Genomic DNA, 15,142 nt, shown 5'->3' on the forward strand with positions numbered 1-15,142 from the left:
CTTGGTTTTTTTGTTTACTTTTTAAAAGTTCGTGCCATGCAGCTAGAAGATGAAATTTCCTGTCTTTCTTCTAACAATTCACCATAAGGTAACACTGCTCTTTTCAATTTTCACTCCCCCCCTCTCTTTCTGTTAAATCAGTCTTTGTTACGTAGGGGGGGGGGATCTCCTCCCCCCTCCCTTGCGATTTTTCGAAAAAGGGGGGGAACGCGCTCAGTTCTTTTTCTCCTGTTTCGACTGGCAACTCACAGTTTTAGCCGAAAATCTTCTTTTAAACGCTCGTCCGCTTAATCACCCGGTGACGACCGGCGGCTCCGCTAGTCCCCGTGCGGGGCACTGCCGCGGCTAGGGCCATTGGGGCATGGGGCGAGCCTCAATTTCCGACCATCCGATCGGGAAAGAGGCACATCCCCTGCGCGCCCCGGATCGGAGCACCCTGGGAACAGGCAGCACTTCTGAGAAGGCTACTTTGGAGGTCCCAGCCCTGAGCAGCCTAAATTTTTCCTCCAGGACCACACAGCTACATTTCCCCACATTGCTGGTGCCAGCATGTAGCACAACCACTGCTCCTCCTCAGCACTGCCTACCAGCCTACTGAGATCACATGTAATGTCCACTACCTTCTCACCAGGGAGGCAAGTCAGCATGGGATCAGTACATGGGTTGGCAACCCATCTAAAGATCAAATCACCAGCTACCAAGAGCCCCCCTCCTTCCCTCTCTTCCCAGGTATGGTTTCGTGGTGCAAAAGGATGCCGGGGTGGCGGGGGTGACTTTCCAGAGCCACGTCCTGGCCCCAAGCCTCCTCGTGCTCCTCTAGCAAACCCGCCTACCCAGCCACCAGTGCAGGGCTGGCGAGGGGAGCAGGCTCGGGCAGTCATTGGTAGGCGACTGAGGTGGAGGGGAACGAAAGGCTCTGGCCTGAAAGGCCAGTTTGTGGCAACAACGAGGGTCTGCTTTTTTGTGGAGCAACTGAATCAGATCTTGGGGGGGGGCTACAGGGAGGAGACATGTACAAAATGATTTGCTGCAACCCCAGGCACAAGAATACATGTGGAGCCGTTGAAGGGAACGTTCTTTCCAGTTTTGTTTATGTGTTTATAAAGCTGGAATGCTTGCACTGAAATGTGACTTTCATCCTCTGCATCCCAGCCCCAAGCCTCCTCATGCTCCACTCATGAACCTCCCTGCTCGTAGCGGCTCTGAAAAGACCTCCGTCACCACCTGGCCACCAGCACTAAGCAGAAACCCAGCCCAGGGCAGGCAGCTACCAAGTCACCAGAGTCCGGCCACGGGGCTGGCAAGGGGCACAGGCTTGGGCAGTCATTCACAGCAGTGCAATGCACACCCGGCTGCTTGCTGGCTCCCTTCCTTCCATCCTTCGTGGTGCACCTGCCATTGCTTCTCTGGCCAGGCGTTTGGCATCTCCTCCTAAGGGGACACATCTTTTAAAACTTTTAACTGCACATACACATGCAACCTGTAGTCAAAACTTTTAAAGCATTCCCTGCCAATGATTTTTTCCTCCAGCAATCCAAGATTAGCAAAAAAAAACACCTCATATTGCTAGACTAAACCTGCTTATTAAAAAAAAAAAAATTAAAGGTCGAAAACCTAAGCAATAGTAAAGCTTGTACAGCGATGAAGGGGGAGAACCACTAATGTTCTGCTAAGGCGGCTACCTGAGAGTAAATACAGATTGGAGAATCTCATATTTCAAAAAACTCACCCAGCACAAAACTGACCAATAAGGAGTGGAATGACCTCAATGTGGGTGGAGGAGTGGCTTCCAAGAAGCCAGGAAAGGGTGGAGGGAATCCAAGGGAATTTGTATGCTTTTGAATTACCTTTGGCTTGGAAGCGAAGGAAGAGGAAAACCCGCCACTACACCACTCCCAAAAAACCCAGGGAAACAGCGAACAGAAACAAACTGAGCGCTGAGGAGAGGGGAAACAATGCAGAACAAGAAAACCTGACGGACATGCATGGCAAAAGTGATGGGAATGCAGAATGACAAAGAAAACCCGATGGACATACATGGTGAAAGCGAGGGAAAACACCCATGCATAATAGGCCATAATCAGGCCATTCATAATTCACAAAACTGCTTCACAACATGCAGCTCTGTAGAACAAACCAGCTTCTGTTGCCCTCAATTTATAATAGATTTTCATGTGGATTATAACTTGTCCCAGAGACTCTTTCCTGGGAGTAAGCACCATTTAATTAGGATTCTGCATAGACCTGCTTCTGTGTAGACCTGTTTAGAAGTGCTCTCTTGGGTGGAGCATTGCGGGAGGCCGAGAAAAGGGGGGGAAGAAGGGGGAGGAAGGGAAATATGGGGTGAAATTGAAAATACACAATTGTAATGTTGTATGTTAAATATATTCAAACAATAAAATTGTTTTTTTTTTTTAAAAAAGGAGTGCTCTCTTTAAAAGTTTGAGCACGTATGGAATGGCAATACAAATCCTTTCAAATGTCTGTGCTTGTGGACTATATAAGGCAGCAGAGTAACACCTCCTAAATAACTGCACCATAAAGACATTTGTGCTTAAGAGGACTGACGGAGAAAATATTGAAAATACACACTCATAAATGAAAATGTTGCTTATTCACAGCATGGTGTAATATCTAGATTACTGATGAAACCTCCTGAGGATAATAAATTGCTCATTCATTTGTGATGAGACACAAAATGAACACCTTTTCTGTTGCCGAATTCTGATCACAAGTTTTTTCTTCTTCGGAGGAACCTCAGCAATTAGGCTTGTGCTGATTAACAGGGAGACAGGAGTAGCATTAAGAGGGTAAGACATCAAGTGCACAAGTCTCTGGAGGGTTTTCTTAGTGAAGTTAATACACACAGGAGACTTCCCGTGAAGCATTAGGAGCATGAGGATAAAACCTACAAAATGAAAGGCATTTAAAAAATCGGTAATTTTAATGTTGTCTGGGAAAATGAAGTGCTGAGTGGTTCAAACACAAAAACAGAGAGACCCAAAGGAGTTGCAGTTTTTTTTAATATGAAGCAGCATGTCTGAAAAAAATAATGTCACATGGTGTTACTCGGAAGGATGTGAAAAAATAGAGGATTTAAAGTAGCAGGTAGAAAGACAGCAGTAGAGCCATTAGGACAGGCTGAGGTATCAAATCCAAAGGAGAGCCAAACTCTGCATTTAGCAGATGCAGAAGGGCCACACCCATAAGAAAAGCTACACCAATCTTGACAGGGAATAGGTCAGCAGTAGGTGCCATCCCTGGATCCTTTTTAGGCCTTGCCTGGGGAGGAGGGAGAGTGGGGTTGCGTAAGAGGCTGGGAAGAAGCCGCCCATCCTTCCTTCATGCAAAGAGGAACCAGGTTAGTTCTAACTCACAGCCTCTTCATTGGAAACATGCACACAGCCTTCACTCACAGATGAGTTTCCTCACTCCCTGCCCTGGCAGCCTAGTCCCCTTCCTTCCACACACCACCAAGGCTTCCTATTACAGGTTCTCCCAACTCCTCTTGATGACCCCCCTCAAGTCTCAGCCTAAAAGCTGTGGCTGACTGGGTAAGCGGGAAAGGTTGCCAGACCTTCTCTACCCCTGCCAGCCTCTCCAGCCCAATGAGGTACTTTCCCCAGTACTGCCACCTCCAATTGCCCAGCTGTGACTTACCTGATGACCCTCCAGCCAGACCCTACCTACCAATTTAGTCTTTGCTGGGTTGATGAGTCTGTGACCCTGGAGGTTCCTGCAGGGTTCAACTTGACCCCCTTGGTCACAGTAGGACCAATACTTTGCTTCTAAAAATCTGTCTCACTGTGTCACCCATCCCTATTTTACCTGCCCAAATCACCAGGCCATTATTGTCCTCTGTTCCTAGCTCCCATTTTTATTTATTTACTGCATTTGTCCCCCAGCTTTCTCCCCAATGGGAGATCCAAAGCAGCTTACATCATTCTTTTCTCCTCCATTTTATCCTCACAACAATCTGTGAAGTGGGTTAGACTGGGAACATGTGACTGGCCCACACTCACTCAGCAAGTTCCCATGGCAAAGTGGAGATTCAAACCTGGATCTCCCAGATATTCATCTGACACTCTAACCACCATACCACACTGACTGTGTAACTAAATCTTTTGGCAGTCCCCCAAATCTCCTCCATTTTACCCCTGTTCCCACGTGCCATAGTTTAGTCTCCAAATTCATCATACTTCCTAAAATGACCATCTCCTCTACCTGCCAGCCTAAACAGACTAAAAGCCACCAACAATCAGTTCCAAAACCTTCCCCCTTCACTACAAATGCTGACTAGTTGCAAATGCCACACTCCTTAATGAATGCAATGCTAATTTAAATAGGAATAATAATAGAATCACAGAGTTAGAAGGTACCTCCAGGGTCATCTAGTCCAACCCCCTGCACAATGCAGGAAATTCACAAATACCTCCCCCCCACACCCCTAGTGACCACTGTTCCACACCCAGAAGATGACAAAAAATCTCCAGGATCTCTAGCCAAACTGGCCTGGAGAAAAATTGCTTCCTGACCCCAAAGTGGCAATCAGCATTTCCCTGGGCATGTAAGAAAGGGCCACAGGAACTAAGCACTGATGCAACCTTTCCTGCCCTCCCTCTCATGATCTGCCTAAGGTCACAGAATCAGCATTGCTGTCAGATGGCCATCTAGCCTCTGTTCGAAAACCTCCAAAGAAAAAGAGCCCACCACCACCCAAGGAAGCCTGTTCCACTGAGGAACTGCTATATCAGGAAGTTCTTCCTAATGTTTAGCCGAAAACGCAGCTATTGATAGGCCAGCCTATTTTCCCTACGGAGGAAAAGCTGGTTCAGTAATTGTGTGGAGTGGAGCTACACTTACTTGAAAATCTAAAGGACTTGATAAGTTCCTCCTCCTTGCCTTAACTCTGATGGCCCTTAGACTATGACCGATTTCACACAAGACCTGCGCCGTGGTTGTGCCTCCCTTTGCCCCGCTTCAATTGGTCAATTTCCCACTCGAAGCTGTGCGGCTGCATTTTGACCAGTGGCTTTGCCCAATATTCCGTGCGGTTATGTGATCCTCAAAAAACAGGAGCACGAAACCACAGGTCAAAATGCGGCCGTGCGGTTTTGAGTGGGAAATTGACTAATAGAAGTGGGGCAAAGGGAGGTGCGACCGCGGCGCAGCTCTTGTGTGAAATCGGTCTGAGTCTGCTTTTCTTCCTGATGCTTTATATGTCAAGTACCAGTAAAAAACAGTGTGCATTCTGGAAGAATAGATACATTCCTTGCTGTCATTGGAAATTTTGTTGTTGTTCAGTCGCACAGTTGAGCCCGACTCTTAGAGACTCCATGGACCACATCACACCAGGTCCTCCTGTCTTCTGCCATCCTCCAGTTTGCTCAATTTCGTTGCATCGATAACACTGTCTAACCATCTCATCCTTTGCCGTCCCCTTCTTCTTTTATCTTCAGTCATTCCCAGCATCAGGGTCTTCCCCAATGAGTGCTCCCTTCTCTCAAACACAAAACCTTTATTGGCATTAAAAGCACAAGACATCATGGAAATACAGCAAAATACTAAGATGCAAATTAGCTTGTCTCGTCTTCTGATTGCATAATATAAAAATTTTGCAACAGCCTCCATTATTTCGAAATAAGAATTAAACAGAAGAAAGTGAACAATTGAATCATCAGAATGCCAGCTCTTACCCTCTAGAAGTGGAGTAATAAAACGAGATCGAATATCCCTGTAAAGGGGGAAATGAAGTATGGTGTGTGTAGTGGATTCTATACCTTTTAGATAACAAGGACAAAGTCTGTCTACATATGGTATCTGGCGGTACCTCCCTAAAAGCATCTCCAATGGCAGAACATTAAAGCGTGCAAGCATGTATGCTCTGTGATGGTGTGGGGCTGTTAAACTTAACAGATATTTCACAGTAGAACCCATGTCAAAAGTCCCCAGCCTACTTGGAGAGCATCTGCTGGCTGCGCGTTCCCTAAGTTCTTGCCTTTCGATGTCGAGAAATCTTTGTTTAATAATAGCATAGGCTTGTTTATCTGAAAAGGGGGCTAAATAATCCGGGGATGTTCCCATTGTAGAGAGTTTCTCCTCTACATATCTAAACCATGGAGAGAGATGGGACTCAGTTAACATGTGAGTAATAATACTTTTATCTTTAGCATGGAAATGAAGTTTAAACCAAAACTGAGTTGTTATCAGCCGTGCTCTGGTCGATAGAAGCCTTTGATTGGTTTCTAAGAAGAAGAAGAAGAGAAGAGGAGATTGAATTTATACCCCGCCCTTCACTACCCAAAGGTATCTCAGAGCGGCTTACAAACTCCTTTCCCTTTCCCTCCCCACAACAGACACCCTGTGAGTTGGTGGGGCTGAGAGAGCTCTTGACAGAAACTGCTCTTTTTTCAAGAACAGCTGTGCCAGAACTATGGCTTGCCCAAGGTCATCCAGCCAGGTGCTAGTGGAAGAGTGGGGAATCAAACCTGGTTCTCCCAGATTAGAGTCCGCACACTTAAGCACTACACCAAACTACATAAAGCTGCATAAGGAACACATGAGGGAAGTCCAAGAATTTTCTGCAAAAAACTGGACTGAATTCTTTTCAAGTCCCCTTTTAAGGCTTCAGTCCAGATTGGTACTCCATAGAATAATTAAGCAGCTAATTTGGCATTAAAAACTTTAAGGGCCTCCGACACATACTGGTTACCCCTTCTCATTCAGTACCCAAAATATTTGAGCTTCAGCTTCGTTAACTGGCCTTCCAGGGGACAGTCAGGGTTGATTTCTTTTAGGATTGACTGATTTGATCTCCTTGCAGTCCAAGGGACTCTCAAGAGTCTTCTCCAGCACCATAGTTCAAAAGAATCTATTCTTCGGTGCTCGGCCTTCCTTATAGTTCAACTCTCACAGCCATACATTACTATTGGGAATACCATCACTTTGACCATATGGACTTTTCTGCTCCTTCCCAAATCAAAGATTCAGGTCCATGGTAGAGGTGAGCTGGGAGAGCCATGAACAGATCTTGTGTGATATTGGTTAAGCATGACCAATATCTTCAGGCTGGCTGTCAAACAAAAGAAATCAGTGAGCCAACACTCTGATTCTGTATAAGAATGTTGATGTTTTTCCAAGAAAAATATTCTCTATACAATCTCCTTTTTAATTGTATGAATGTAGTTTATACTTCACTTGGGCCATGAGGCCTTAATGTGGCCCTGGCTGTAAGGATGAAATGGAGCAGAGAAACATCTATGCCACCCTCAGCACCTTGGAGGAAGAATGGGATAAAGCTGTAATAGATAGATATTTTTTTATATAAAGAATTTTATTAGTTTATATAAAGAAAGTAGGAAAGGGAAAAGGAAAAGAAATGTAAAAATATTCAAGTTCCAGTTTAACATTCTGCATGCATATCTTCTCATTATAATTTCACAACTATTTCATCTATCATTCTTATTATTTTTCACTTAGTCTTATTTTCTCAATACTTGAGTTTTAACCAGTCATAGAACGCCCTCCAGGGTCCCATAAATTCTTCTTCCATTTTTCCTTTTAATATATTTGTCAACTTATCAATTTCAGCACATTCCATAATCTATAAATAAAATATCTATGATTCTTATCTAACTCGTCTGGTACACAGTTTAACAAAAATATCTCTGGCTTAAAAGGTATTGTGACATTCAAAATTGACTGTAAGAAAATATGCACTTCAATCCAAAATTTGTGAACCTTTTTACATGTCCACCACATATGATAATATGACTCAATATGGCTGCTACATTTCCAACACCTAGCTGTAATAGATAGATATTGGATCCTTTGGAGACTAGGCTTGGTTTCCTTTCTGCTAGGCTGTTCTTGTTAGGCAGACAAAATCGCAATGTCAAAAATTCACAGTAGTTACCTTATTGTTGCCAAGAAATCTAAAGGGCTTTCCTTAGATTATTGTTTCATTGTTGTGAGGATACAGATTCCTTTTCTACAGACAGCACTTGTATTGCTGGAGAGCTACATGCAACTAACAAAACGCAATTTCTCCAGCTGGCACAGCTGCTGTATGGATTGTGGTTATCTAAGTGTCACAAACATCTACTGGGTAATGCCTGTTATGACTTTGCTGGTGAGATTAGTAAACAATCTGACTATATCATTTTGTGTAATTTTTTTAAAGTAGGGGCTGAAAAGCCTCTGACTATACCGTCTCAAGTATGAATACTGGAGAAGCTATTCTTGAAGCAAGACTAATGCCATTTCAAGGCCTGTTTGCAAAAATTAATATTTTAAAGCTGTGCTATTCACCACTGCAGAGTGGCTGTGTACATCTCCCTGGCATGGAAACAAAAAGCCTCCAAAGTATCACGTCCTTGCTTTTGATGCTGATTGAAATCGTTAACGTTCTAGCTCTAGGAATTCTAACTTTATCAGAGTGGGCTGATTTCAGTCTTGTATAGTCAGCCTTTTTTTGGAAAGTGGGCAAAGCAGGCACTAAATGGTCCACTGGAACGTTGCCATGGGAGCCATTTGCCGCTGCCCCTTCCCCAAGCGGGGCTTGTTGAAACAACTTCCCTGCCTGCCAGCAGCCATGCCAGCTCCATCCCAGGCTCGCGGCTGGGGGAGAGGCAGGGGGCTGTGGGTCCCGAGCTGGCAGCAGTGCAAGGCAGCCAGGCGGACCAGCGGGCAAGGTGGGGTTGGCATTCCTACGGTGCCCAATGTGGTGCTCTAGGGAGATCAGGGGCCCAGAGTTACTTCAAAGGCCCCCAAGCCAGCATGACGCAGTGTCCAATGCAAACTCCCCCTCCTTGCCTTGGCTCTCTCTGCTCTGGGGAGATCAGCTGCTGCCGCCCAGTTACCTCCTGGTAAGTCTGAGACAGGGACATGCCACAGTGGTGGAAGATGCGGCAGAGGGAGCAGCTAGGAGAGAGAGAATGGGGCGAATTGAGAGGAGGGATCAGGGTGAATGGGGGGATCCGGAGAGCATTTTGAGGTCAGAGCTCCCAACTCATGGGGCCCCTTGCCGGGCCGGTGCAGGATTTGTCCCAAACATTCAAGGTCAGCAGGAGCCAATCTGGCATAGGAGACATTGGTGCTAGTGCCCCCCAAATAATTTAAAAGCCCCCTGACTTAAAAATTCTTGGCTATGGGCCTGTTACACCCTTCTAAGATGAATGTAACTCTGCTTAGGATTGCACTGTAAATATCTCATGCCCTCAGAGTCTGTTTAGGGATATAACATTTCCAGAAAATTTGAAACCTGGGGAAAATTATAAGTTAGTTAGCATGCATTTATAAATTAGTTAGCATATTAAATGTGTAATAACTTGCATATTAGTGGGATTTAAAAGTAAAACTTCCATTTTCTACAAGCAAAACTGCAAACATATCCAATAGGAGAGAGAGAGCATGCACCACAAATCGCGGCTACCTTAGCGAAGTGCGACTGAACAACCAATTTTTTGCCATTGGAGATGTAAGCAAAAGTAAACATTAAATCAGAAAACAAATTATGTAGCAGGTTTTTTTCTCCCTGTGTGCTCCCCCAAATGTCCCACTTCTTTTTCTACCAGAAAAACTGGGGGAAAGTGCCACGGAATTTTGTTTTGTTTTCCTTCAGGACTTTTGTACCTCTACCACCACGGCAGAAGCTGGCAAACATCTGAAGACACTTTTCTTAATTTTATTCAAACACGGTTGGGTACAGACTTCGTGATCAGTTATTATTCAAAAGCTTTGCTAACATAAGGAATGCAGAGCCACGAGTTGCTTTGATGGCCAGTATTTTAAGCTGGCTCTAAAACGGGTCTAGATTCATTGCGGAGAGATAGTGCCCCTCTAAAGGGGGTGGAATGGCGGGCTCCCCCAGAGATGTTGAACTAAAAGGACCCCTGCTCTGATCCAGCAGGATTCGTCTTCCGTTGTTTTGGTATTCTGAAAACAGAGCAAGGAATGCACATAAAACAGCCTCTCTAATGAGTTCCTTAATGCCCAGATAAAACCACACACTTTTATTGCTGTTGTTACTACAAGAGTTCCCGCGCGGTACAACTAACGCCTTTTAAAAATCTTCCATGGGTCCCTACGTGACGTCCCATTAGAGCTCGCCTATACTTCTTTAACCCTCCACACGTCAGACGCTCAGACCGCACTTAACTACGCATGCGCAGAGGATTAACATGCACTTCCTCTCACACTCTTCCAAGGGATTCCCAGCCTCGGCCTGGGTACGAGAAAAGCGTGCGGAGGCCTCTGCGCATGTGCAGCACTTTGTTTTTTGGGGGTGGGGGTTGCCTTCGCTCGCTGGTTCTTCAAAACCCTTGGCTCTCTTGTGACGTCGGTGCACGCGATTGATGGCGATGAGATGAGCGGCCCGGCGAAGCTCCGCCCACCAATATAAATGCTTAAGCGGGGTCCGGCCGCCATTGTGCTGCGGGACAGGCCGCAGCAGCGAGTGTCTGGTGTCCTGTTTTCAGGTTTCTCTCGGATCTTCCGTCTTCCTTTCCCTTCCCCCTCTCTCCTTTTTTAGGTTCTCCGAGATGCCGCGCGTCTACATCGGCCGCTTAAGCTACCACGTTCGGGAGAAGGACATTCAGCGCTTCTTCAGCGGTTATGGCCGCTTGCTCGAAGTCGATTTAAAAAATGGGTGAGGAGGAGAAAGAAGAGAGACATTTTGAGGGAAGGGGGGGGGAGGAGCACCATGTCGTAGGTCCAATCAGGGTCCATCAGTGAGCGCGGGGCCCCCCGGGGGGGGGGAAGGGGGGAAAAAACGCGCGCGTCCTTTTCCCATGCCGGCCTGTCAGCGCCTCCCCCGTGCCGCGTGGCGTCGCTTTCAAAATGGCGGCTGCTCCCCTCCCATTGTCCGGGCACCGGAAAGCCAGGCGGAGTGGTCGTCACAATCCCCTGGCAGGAGAGACTCTTGTGTGCCGTGCATTTTTTTTGAATTAAACAAAAAAAAAGGGATTCGAATTCACGGTGATTTTTAATCCCCCCACCCCCCCGCCGCCGCCCTTCTTCAGCTACGGCTTTGTGGAGTTCGAGGATTCCCGGGATGCGGAGGACGCCGTTTACGAGCTGAACGGCAAAGACTTGTGCGGGGAGCGGGTGATTGTAGAACACGCCCGCGGCCCCCGCCGAGACAGGGACGGCTACAGCTACGGCAGCCGCAGTGAGTGTTGCCCCGCCGCGGCCTGCTGCTGTGGGAAGGGTAGTGCAGTAGCCGCGGGGGACGGAGGGGGGCGGAAAGGTGGCCAGTTTGGGGAGGGGGGCGGGGGTATTACATGAAGGGTATGTAAGTTTTCCCTTCAGCTTTGTGGTTTAAAAAGTCTCCTTGCAGCTTGAGACATCCACAGTGTGGGCAGCACTCAAAGTGCAAAGTCTGTCAGTTGGTGCTTAGAGTGGGTGGGGGAGAATTGGGGACATACTTGGGGGGTGTATTAAGAACTCACTGCTCTTAATTAAAACACATTTGGCATAATTGATAACTAGAGCAATCTGATTTGAAAGAAATAGCCATGCAAAAGTATCTCTTTAGAAATGCTTTTGTTCAGATTCTCAAGATGGGATGTTTGAGTTGTTACCTTCACAGATGTTGACTGAATAATAAATAAAATAACCAGATACAATGGGCAAAGCCTGGTTTGTTTTAATTTTTCTAAAAAATATTCTGGTTCCATCAGATTCATTTGGATTTTATTTGATGGTTAAGAGCAGTGAGGAAGAAAAATCTGTTCAGAATGGCTTTTGTTATTGGTGGGGGTGGGGTTTCTTGAAAATGTGTATGTTTGTTTATAAAGTTTTTGCATGTTCAATTCAAGCTTTTTAACAAGTCCTTGATGTTTCAATTTAAAAGTGACCAGTGGGGCTGAGGCTGTGTCCACTGAGGCTAAGATGACTGCCTTTCCTGATTGGCCATGGCTTTTCCATACATTGTGTGACCCTTGCCCTATGACCCTTTGGCTGACCTTACCGGAAGCCATGACGACAGCAGCCTTTTGCCATTAGACGCAGGGTGATGGTGAGGATTCCAAGGGTTAGACAAAACTGGTTAAACTGAACTAGGTGACTGTTACCTTGCGTGTGTTGTGGCCAAACCACCACCAAATACCTCATACTGTGATGTAAGTACTTAGTGTAAACTAGTAAACGTTTTTGTAAAATGTAGAAATGCATGTAATCAGTTAAGTTTTATATTTTACAATGTTCTGTAAAATAAAACTTAGCAAGGTAAATCTAATAAAGGAGCAGTCACTCTCTAACAGATTTGAGGAGCACAGTCGTGTAGGATTTTAGTATTTGATTTGCCCTTAATATATAGAATATGGCGAATTGAGAATCTTGTTGTAGGATTAGACAGATTAAGTCCTACTCCTGTAAATACAGTTTGTGTTTAAACTGAATTTTACATACTGTTTTTGCAAAGTAATCTAACGTGGTATCTTTGTATAATAAAGGTGGAGGATATACCAGTCGGCGAACATCAGGAAGAGATAAATATGGACCACCTGTTCGTACAGAATTCAGATTAATTGTTGAAAACCTTTCTAGTCGGTGTAGTTGGCAGGACTTGAAAGTAGGTTGACACAATTTGGGTTTTTTTAAAAAAGCATGTTGGAATTTAAATTTTTGCATTTCTTGCAAAGATCTATTAACTGTAAACACATTGTATTTTTACTGACAGTTGTCTGAAACTGCTGCAGTCGCTGTGCCTACATTTACAAAGTTAGCGTAATCGTTTAATCTATTTTTGAAGGATTTCATGAGACAAGCTGGTGAGGTGACCTATGCGGATGCTCACAAAGAACGCACAAATGAAGGCGTAATTGAGTTTCGTTCTTACTCTGACATGAAGCGTGCTCTGGACAAATTGGATGGTACAGAGATAAATGGAAGAAAGATCAGGCTGGTTGAAGACAAGCCACGATCTAGCCATAGACGATCTTATTCTGGCAGTAGATCAAGGTACCTTTTAGAAGTTCTTACATTAGAGCTAATGCCATCATGTTTCGACAGAAATTTTTGTTAGGTGTTCTGTGTGTCCATAGAGGCTTAAAACAGGCTTATAGAAAATTGCAGTAAACTCTTTGACTAGAAAACACTGAGTTCTGCTTTTCATCACAGAAGTAGCTGCTACAGTCTTCCTGTATTACTGTTCAGGGGAGTGGTGTGTTATTGGCTATAATGACTGCAGTACCAGGTTATAGCTTTCTTTATGTATTTTTCTGGCAGAACATAATTATTTAGCATGGTGCATCAGTGAATGATGGAACAGCTCACGATACTTTGACGGTAGATTGAACTGCGTTTTGTATGAAAAGCAGTTCATATTATAATCTTGTTAAAAGAAAGGAAAATTGACTCTATGGTGCCCTAATAGCTGTAATAACAGTGACCTTGAGTATATTTGGGTTTCTTTGCAGGTCACGTTCAAGAAGAAGATCACGCAGTAGAAGTCGTAGGAGCAGCCGCAGTAGATCCCGTAGTGTTTCAAAAAGCAGGTCACGGTGAGAAATTAATACTGTTAAAAAACCTTATTACTGCTAATGTATCAGGTGATGGGTACAACAATAACTTTTTCTTCCAAAGAGCTAGTTGAAATACTACTGAAAATTTTGTGTCTAAACTAGTAGCATTTATTTACTGGATTTGTATCTAGATTATAATTAAGTACATTTGTTTTTGGGAAAGCTCTAAATCTAGGTCTCGCAGCAAAGATCGTTCACGTTCCAGATCTAAAAGTCGGAAGTCTAGATCAAAGAGCAAGTCTAAGCCGAAATCTGACCGAGAGTCACGGTCCCGCAGCAGATCCAAAGAGAAGTCTGAAAAGTCTCGCAGCAGATCTCGGTCTGCATCTCAGTCACCCAAAGAAAATGGTAAAGAAGAGGAAAAGTCTAAATCCAGGTCAAGGAGCAGATCTCATTCCAATTCACCACCGCAGCACCAACCTGCCAAGGATCGATCGGAGTCCCCACCGAAGAGAGCTGCATCACGGTCGCAGTCACGATCTCATTCAAAGTCACGTTCACGTTCACGATCCAGTTCACGAGATTAAGACTAGAACTCTCTTCTTCCTTTGCACACAATTATGGAACACTCGTATGCCAGGCCATGAGTCTTTTTTATGTTAGTATTGCAAAAGTTGGTCTGTTTGCTTGCAGGCGGGGGAAATGGCCTAAAAACCAAGTAATAAGTCAAAGGTTTGAATTGTCTAAAACTTTTCTGAAAAAGGTTGTACAGAGCAGGAAAGAAATTTTTTTTTTGGTAGAAATTAGGGTAAATCTCGTGATTTTTCATTTTAAAGAATGTCCCAGCAGAAGTGGTCTGTTGCGGAGTGGAAAATGAATTTTATATAAAAACCGAGTACAGAAGGCTTTCTGAGGGAAATTCTTCCTTTAATATTCAATCCATAAATTACAAAATTAGCGTAATGGCCTTTGGCTTCTAAATGTGCACAAAACCCGTATTCAACAAGTCAGAGATACTTGTAAAACTGATTAAAATTCAAGAGTTAGAATTGGAACACTTCTCTTGTGTTGTACCTTAACTTGCCAAACGTAAACTTCTTTGGTCCTTTCTTACATTGTGATGATCGACAAGCTAATAAAATTGTTGTCTCTGTCCTTGCATGATGCCTAACATCATGATTCATTTTAACAAAACTCAAGGTGCCACAAAGTCCCCAATGTTATTTTGTTGAATTCTTCATGATGCATTAACTAAAATTGTTACCTTGGTTCTAGTCTTAATGACTTGTCTAAAATTAGAACTGCTTTGGAGTAGTGTCCAAACCCAAAGTTCCTCTTTGTATGTAACAAAGAAATGAGTTTAGCTACTGTAGCAAAGCATTAGAATAGCCTTGTAATCTTTATACAATATGTAGTTTGACTTGTATAAAATTAAATCAGTGACTCCAGTGTTTGCATTGTAGTATAGTTTTCTTCGTAAAATACTGCAGAAGACTAGTCTGACCTTAGCTTTTGGTACTTGAGAAAGAAAAATAGGAAATTTCCCAAAAGCTGTTGGTCTGTTATGCATACTATTGATAACTGAGTAGCAGTGTGGAATGGGAAGGTTCTTCCATTAAGCTATTTTAATCTTTCTAAATACAGCACTAGTTGAATTTTGTAGGTAGGTATTAGAT

The 15,142-nt window shown here is 44.3% G+C and overlaps 1 protein-coding gene across 1 annotated transcript; it reads left to right on the forward strand.

Annotated features, from left to right (window-relative positions):
* The first annotated feature begins 10,298 nt into the window (after positions 1 to 10,298).
* SRSF6 (serine/arginine-rich splicing factor 6) lies at positions 10,299 to 14,914 on the forward strand. Its single transcript, XM_015413415.1, has 6 exons — positions 10,299 to 10,648; positions 11,022 to 11,170; positions 12,456 to 12,574; positions 12,755 to 12,963; positions 13,422 to 13,505; positions 13,690 to 14,914. The coding sequence occupies exons 1-6, from the start codon at positions 10,542 to 10,544 to the stop codon at positions 14,051 to 14,053; spliced, it is 1,032 nt and encodes a 343-aa protein (XP_015268901.1). The 5' UTR covers positions 10,299 to 10,541; the 3' UTR covers positions 14,054 to 14,914.
* Positions 14,915 to 15,142: the final 228 nt, after the last annotated feature.

This window comes from Gekko japonicus, unplaced genomic scaffold (assembly GCF_001447785.1).
Source record: "Gekko japonicus isolate JY-2015 unplaced genomic scaffold, Gekko_japonicus_V1.1 scaffold79, whole genome shotgun sequence".
NCBI classification, from domain to species: Eukaryota; Metazoa; Chordata; class Lepidosauria; order Squamata; family Gekkonidae; genus Gekko; species Gekko japonicus.